Genomic DNA, 8132 nt, shown 5'->3' on the forward strand with positions numbered 1-8132 from the left:
TTTTATATTACTCTATTACTATTTAAATATTATAATTTTCTAAAATATTGTTATACTTAATCTATCCGTTTATTACGTTGAACATTTTATATCTTACTATATGTTGTTCTAGCTGGAAACTTGCGCTTATTTTTCAGGCCAGCAAGAATTACGGTTGGGCGAGCAGCGGTTGCAGTATTTTATCCGAAATCGGGACAATGCATCTTGAGTTTACCTACTTGAGCGATATAACGAATAATCCAGTGTTCAAGAGCAAAGTTGAAAATGTAAGAAAAGTCTTGAAGAGTCTAGATAAACCAAAGGGTCTATATCCAAATTATATCCATCCAAGAACAGGAAAATGGGGTCAACGTAAGTATTTCAATAATCTACGTTATATTTATATGTATTTTCTATATTTTTTATCAATATTCGCAAATGTGTGTGTGTGGGCGTGCACGCGCGCGCGCGCATGTTCCAGCGCACAAAGATAATTTTTTACTTAGAAAATTATTTATAAATCATTCATTACAAAGGAGTGTATTTTGAAAATGTAGAATATTGTGTATTTTTGTCGTTCCTCTCTATAGATAGGTATACATATCCGTTTCTGCATCATAGAATTAATTGCTTTATTTTCACTATTATTTTCGCGTAGACATGAATGACAATCACATGTTTTCATATTCATATTTGCATTTTAAATTCGTGATTTAAAAAATCTCTGATTATCTTCAAATTAGACAATATTAAATATATTTGAGATATAAATATATTTGAGACTTATTATTATAATTACATTTAATAAATCCTTATATACGTATATTTTGCACAAAATATATTTTTAATCTGATTGCTATCAATCATATCATGAAAATAGTTTTCGCATAGCCGCAGAGTAGAAAACCCGCACAACTTCAATCGTCCCGCTTTTTTCACTATTTCGTATTGCAAGCATTGGCTCATGTTGCTTCGCGAAAAGATGCTCCGCTGCGTGCTCGGCACCGTTTTCACCATAGCCAATCTTGAATATCGCATTTATCATCCTCTGCCTCGGATCCCCTGCGCCTGTGTACCTTCTTATTGTACGTATGACGAAATCCTTAAGGATATATATCATATCCAAACCTTTCAGTATCTAGCCTCATCGCACATCCTTCCCATTTTTCACGATTTCTTTTTGTTGGACACTCGTATTATACTACAAAGAAAACGTTGCTCAAATAAACAACATTGACTTTTCGATTAAGACACATTTAATAAATATATAACAAATCAAAAAATTTTTTATATAATTTTTATATAATATGACATGTATTTGATGTAATAACTCTCGTTATTTAATGCAACCTCACTGATAAAATGTATTATCACAACAATATGCAATTTATTTGGTAAACCTTTATATTTCTGTCAACGAAAACGTCATCAATCTTGTTTGATTGAGCACTTTTTTCTTTACGTGTAACAATAAAAATCAATATATTATTATTGAGTTTTATATATTATTGAGTTTTTTTAATAACAAAATGTAAAATGAATAAGACGCGTATTGTGCCTTTGCGAATAAAAATCAGTATTTAAAATGTAACTTGTCAACTTCGAAATAATTAATATTCGTTTAACAGAAGTTTAATCTCATGTGGCTCTGATCTTCATAGATTTTCACGAGGTAATGTTCTTACTATCTGAGAAAGTAGTGAACAGAAAGATAAAGCGAAACTGTACGTTCTTTCATCACAGATTTCACATAAAGTGAGAACCATGCTTTTAGTTAGCCCAAGGCACCTAGGAATTAATCCAGTAGAAATCAAGAAATGTATCCTTTGTTTCGCCTTCCTCAAACGTGATCGAAGTAGACCTGTAGCGTGGAGAACAAACTCCTCTTTTTCCGGGAAAAGATTCTTCCACATTCCTTTATCTCGCAACGATTACCGTTGCTATCCGTTTTAAAACGGTATCTCTTTTAAAGTCGCGAACAGCCGTTTTATCTTGCAAAATGAGTCGCCCGCAAGTCTTTAATTTCGCTTTAACATGAAAAGAATAGAAAATAAGAGCAAAATTGGTACACTAGAAATTTTTGTGAATGGGAGAAAGCAAATCTTATTATTCATATTGTAAAACATTCTTTAATATAACGCATGACAAAGTATGTGCGCTCATTTTTAATCTTTTAATCTTTACTTAAAAGAATACTTCAACATCTAAAATTGAGTTTAATGATTTTTATGAATATTTTATTATTAATACTATTATTATAAATAAAGATCTTTATTAAATATATCGATACTGATACAAATTATTATTAGAGATTACGTATATTTATTTAATAATTAATTATAAATTAACTTTGACAATATTTTAAAAGATATACATAGAATTTTTTTTTTAATCTGAAGAGAATATAATCAGATGATATTATAATCCCAGATTCTACTTTTCTCTCTTTCCTTATTCTTTAATTCAAGTAAAGTTCTTTTTATTAATTTTATCAAAAGCTTTTTATTTTTTAATCTCTCATAATACAAAAGCTATTAGCTGACATATTTATCTAGAAAATATATCAGAAATTGATTTTGTTAAGGAATTTTTATATAAAAAAGAAAACAGCGGACTTTGCTTAATAATTTTACAGAAAAATATGTCATGAGCTCTTTTGGAATTCGCATAAAATTTACTTACGACAGAAATATTTTTATGGAATTGCAGATCACATGTCGCTCGGTGGGCTCGGCGACAGTTTCTATGAGTACCTATTGAAAGCTTGGATTCAGTCAGGCAAGGAAGATGTCGAGGCACGTGAAATGTACGACGACGCTATAGCTGCTATAACCCAGCATATGATCAAAACATCCCCTGGCAAACTTGTCTACGTGTCGGATTTAAAATACGACAGGCTTGAGCATAAAATGGGTCACTTAGCTTGCTTCGCCGGTAAGTTTTAATTTGCATTAATGTAATTACCATAATTTTTACAACATAATAGTCAATCTTGCGCGATGATACTCAAGTATATGCTACAAAATGATCCATTTACAAACATTCCATTAAGTAACTATCGTTCAAATTTATGATATTAATTATAAAATTGTTTACTCGATTAAAAAGCTTTATCATTATAAAACAGAATTTTTTTATATCTTTATATTAATATATGAAAAGTTAATTCAACAAAAGAAACCTTGTCAATAAAATTGTTATTACATGTTTTGTAGGCGGTATGTTTGCTCTGGGCGCTAAAACTTTAGAAAACGAGTTGTCTGAAAAATACATGAACATCGCCGCTGGTTTGACCAACACGTGTCATGAATCATATGACAGAAGCGCTACGAAACTCGGTCCTGAAGCTTTCCACTTTATCGAAGGCAATGAGGCCAGAAGCTTAAAGAATGGTGAAAAATATTATATTCTACGACCTGAGGTAAGTCGCCCGTGCTCTCATCCTAAAATAAAACTAGCAAATTTATAAAATATTACTATCACAGTTACGTTATTTCTAAAAGTGAAAGAAAGAGAAAGAGAGTTTTCCATACTAGAAAATTATTTGACAAACCATGTACCACGAAAAAACATATTGTACATGGATTTAACTTTATTTATGTAAATATGGTATAATTTCTTTTTTTTTGTATTAAATAGAAAATTTAATTATTTTAATTATTATAAGTTTGTAAATTTATAACAAAAATCATAAGTACATAGAAAATTGTTTTTTTTGTTTTATTGAAGATCGTTCTTTTATAAGAAAATCGATATATTTACTGGATAGTAAAACAAAATATACTTCTTTACAGACCTTCGAATCTTACTTCGTAATGTGGCGGTTAACAAAGGATCCTAAATATCGCGAATGGGGTTGGGAGGCGGTTCAAGCATTGGAAAAACATTGTCGGGTTCCCGGAGGATTCACGGGACTTAACAATGTTTACCTAGTTGACTCGGCGAAAGACGACGTCCAACAAAGTTACTTCTTTGCTGAGACATTGAAGGTAAAGAGAAACGAAGCATCGTTTCAATTCGGTTTACGCTACTTCTCGTAAAGATTGACTTAAATATTTAATATTTAGACCTTTTCAATAATGGTAGCATCTCATAAATTTACATTTAACATAGTGCAGCATAGCAATTTGATTGATACTATTGCATGGAAAGAATGGTTTTACTGAAGTATTTCTATATTTTATTTTAAAAAATTTAGCTGTATAGATCTGAAAATCAAATTTGTTTAAGCTAATAATTATGAATATTCAAACTAATTAGAATGTCATTAGAATGTCAAAATTTTTTCAGCATTATGCTTGAGTTTCCTAAAGAATTATTTTGGCAAAGTTGTTTCCTTCAACAATTAAAAAAAATTATTATTAGATCTATCTAATAGAAAATACAAAATTATTTTTATATCTATCTAAATTTTTAAATACTTTAGCAAAATTGTTTTTTCCTTGTATAATTATCATTTATTTTCTATTTAATCTATATAAATATTTTTGGCATAATATTTTTAATAATCAGATTTGTAATATATAATATGTAATAATATTTATAATATTTTAATTAAAGCATTTATAGAAGCAATATGAAGTAGATATAATATAACGGTAAAGAAATTTTCAATAAAGAATATTATTTAATACATGAAATAGGAAAAGAAAAGGAGAGTTTAATAAAAATATACGTATATCATGAAAGTATAATAATAGATATGAAAATATGAAATGTGAAAATATTTTGTTCTTTTTCCAGTATCTTTATTTGCTCTTCAGCGACGACGATCTCATAAGTCTGGACGACTGGGTATTCAACTCTGAGGCTCATGTGCTTCCTATCAAGGGCAATCCTCTGTACCGCCCAGCTCCCTCTTTATAAGCCAGACAAGTTCACGACATATTGAACAATATTGACAATTCTCGTTCGGCAGTGATGGAATCGACAGATATATATACATATGTGTATATATAATATATAATAATATGACGATACACAGTGGATCAAAATTATAATGACAGAAGACTTAAGAAATTTATTTCGAATTAACAAAGCGCTTTTTTAGTTAATTCTTTCTTTTCATAATATTATATTGATTGCAAAAAAATTTCTGATGCGACGAAACTACAATTGCATTTGTTCTTCTTTTATTTTCATTCATTCGTTATACAATACAAATGTTCACTTTACGATATAAAAGATGTTTATTTATTACATTAATGTTTATTTATTACGCGATTTATTTCAATTTTGATCCATTGTGTACATAATAAAATCGCAAATTAATGAAGAGGAAGAATTAGTCTTCGCGCTTAGAGCGAATTGATACATTTTAAATTAAAATAATTATTTTTAGGTAAAGAAAAGAGAGAAAAAGTGAGAGAGAGAGAGAGAGAGAGAGAGAGAGAGAGAGAGAGAGCGAGAAAATTGAGAGTGAGAAAAAGCAGAATGAAAATATTAACGAACGTTATTTAAGCCACACGTTTGTAAATAGCAAAAATAAAGAAAGTGAGAATGTGAGAGAATGAAAAAGAGAGCTATGAAAATAGAAAAATATATTGCGAGAATGCTTCGCCCATTTCCTTTTTCAGCCGCAGCGCCAAGCGATCTACTTCACACTTATAAATATATATTTGTAACATTTTTAATATTCTCTAAAAATCACGGCAGGGTAATCGATGATTCATTGGCATTCCTTTCTTTTTCATCAATAGTTACGCTGGAGATATATAACTCTCTAAAAACAGATGAAAAAGCATTATTAAGAAAATCTTAATAATTGTGGAATATTTTATCACATTATAAAACAGATTAAATTAATATATCAAATTGTTAATGACATCTATTTAGTATTCTGTGAGAATGTCTCTATTTTTTCAAATGTTAAGTTTTGATCGCGTACAAATTCAGTGTATTAATTGAAATTATGTGTGAACTGTTTTTATATAGCCGAATGAGGATAAATTTTATGTCGATACCAAGCATCAATATAAACTTGTTTTGTAAAACTTTGAAAATAAAATTGTCAGTCAATCAAAAAAAAAAAATAATAAAACTAAAAAGAAGAGAGAAAAATAGCGATAAATCGTCGAACCATCGTTTAAAAAAACGTCCCATACAACGTTTTATAATACTAACGCTTAACGCGTCTCTTTCCCCATTTTTTATCGATATTCCTCAAAAAGATTTTGACTATCCAACAATTTTGCTATCGAGTCCAATCTCTCCCAACTTCCTGAATTTTTTAACAAAGGAAGAAAGGAGAAAGTATACAAACCAAACTGTCATTCTCACGATTGCGGTGCGAGCGTGCTTTTTGTATGGTGTGCTAATCGAAGTAGAATGAAATAAAAAGAAAATCTGAAAAATGTGTAGACCGAATGTACGAATGCGATCGCGCGTTTGCAATGACGGCGATCATCATTGCAAGTCAGTCGAATATCGTAATAAAACAGTTAACTAGCAGACAATTAACTAGCAAAGTCTATAATGAAAGGTAGAGACGTGTATATAAAGATTACAAGAAAGTCATATTCTATACGAAGAGTGCGAGATATCGAATGGGATTCTAGAAGAAACACCATATAATTGTATAGCGCTTATACCGATTGTAAGAATTGATTCGTCCAAATTGGATTTTGCAATATCCAACGAGAAACAATTATATACAAACAGTAGCATATATCTCAAAGACACGCATTTTCGTGTTCAGGATCGGACTTACAATTGTAATTACAGTTAAAGGAACTTCTTTTCAGTAATATCAATCGTGACCAGTAATCGCAAAGAGACTCTGACTTTTTACAATTTCATCTCGTGAATGAGCTTTTGTAAAACATTTTTCTTCAGTAAATTTGACCCTGATGGTGTCGCTTATTGAATTTCCGAACAATCAGCATCGCACTTATTGATGATGAGAATGGCCGGAAAGTTACTTAATGTATACATAGTGCAGAGCTGTCGCGCGACAGTTTTCCGGTAAGATGAGGTTCCAAAGGCGAGACTTCGAAACATCATCTTCAAATGCAAAATAGAAAATACATATATACACACACACACACACACACACACAAACAAATAAACAAACACAGCTAGACAGACAAACAAATAGGAAGATTTATATTATGAGATACATACACGCGCACAAGCCGCGTAACCATTCACTCTTACGCATTCGAATGAAGCGAAATGGTTAGATGTGTGATATTGAATTTTAAAGCGTGACAGTTGATAATAATCATATTATTTTCGTTTTTTATGTCAGACTGCGTCGACCTCCAAGAGGTTCTATCCATGATATTTGTTAGATGTCAATACCATTTTATCAAACATTTATATTAAGAGAAGTGTTACACCAATAATCAACATTAATTGTTGAAATCTTTATTTTATTATTGTAATTAACAATGTAATCTAGGAAGGATCTATAATTAAATGACATTTGTTTAAAATAGTAATATATTTTACATTTTATGCTTAAACTTATTTTTTTATACTGACTATTATAGATGACTAGTTAACTATTGGTGTAACTCACTCGAAATGATTCACAAATAAATATATGATATCTCTATCCGAGAAGAGAGTCATAGAGAAAATTTTGTAACACAAGGTTTATTTGGTATTATAGATAATCATTTATTGATAATAACTAAAATGAATTGTTAACAATTAGATTTTATGATGAACTTTGATAGTTATTCATAATGGATGTTCACGCACAGTGACTATCGTCTCAATACGTTTTCTTAAAATTCAATTCTTAAAATTTCATCATGAAATCTTTCAAACTTCCGGTCCCCATTAATAACACACAGATACAGTAACCGTAGATGGTGTGTATATAAAAATAGTGATAATGACATCGAGAATGATAGCGAGAATGGCAGTGTCCGGCGATGATGATGATAGTAATAATAATAGCCTATACATTTGTGAATAGATATTTAATAATTTATTGTTACTAGAGTATTTTACTTGGACTACTTCACTGAACGGGGTTTTGGGTACAATAATCTTTTCTTGTGGCAGTGATGGCGCTTACAATTTGTTTATTTGAATGATAACAAGAGAAATGGAAAAAAACAAAACTTTATTGGCTTTACTCGCTTGATCTTTGAACGATAAGCGATTGTGCGCCAGAAGAAATATATATATATATATATATA

The 8132-nt window shown here is 30.1% G+C and overlaps 1 protein-coding gene across 3 annotated transcripts in view; it reads left to right on the forward strand.

Moving 5' to 3' along the window:
* The window catches only part of LOC108685497 (mannosyl-oligosaccharide 1,2-alpha-mannosidase IA), a 795354-nt gene extending 790446 nt beyond the window's left edge, over positions 1 to 4908 (forward strand). For all 3 annotated transcript variants that reach the window (XM_018190318.1, XM_018190319.1, XM_018190320.1), the window contains 5 exons: positions 138 to 351; positions 2689 to 2913; positions 3195 to 3400; positions 3774 to 3968; positions 4723 to 4908. In XM_018190318.1, coding sequence (XP_018045807.1) covers positions 138 to 351; positions 2689 to 2913; positions 3195 to 3400; positions 3774 to 3968; positions 4723 to 4845 — 963 coding nt within the window. In that variant the 3' untranslated portion in view covers positions 4846 to 4908. The remainder of the gene's footprint in view (positions 1 to 137; positions 352 to 2688; positions 2914 to 3194; positions 3401 to 3773; positions 3969 to 4722) is intronic.
* Positions 4909 to 8132: the final 3224 nt, after the last annotated feature.

Source organism: Atta colombica, unplaced genomic scaffold (assembly GCF_001594045.1).
Source record: "Atta colombica isolate Treedump-2 unplaced genomic scaffold, Acol1.0 scaffold153, whole genome shotgun sequence".
NCBI lineage: Eukaryota > Metazoa > Arthropoda > Insecta > Hymenoptera > Formicidae > Atta > Atta colombica.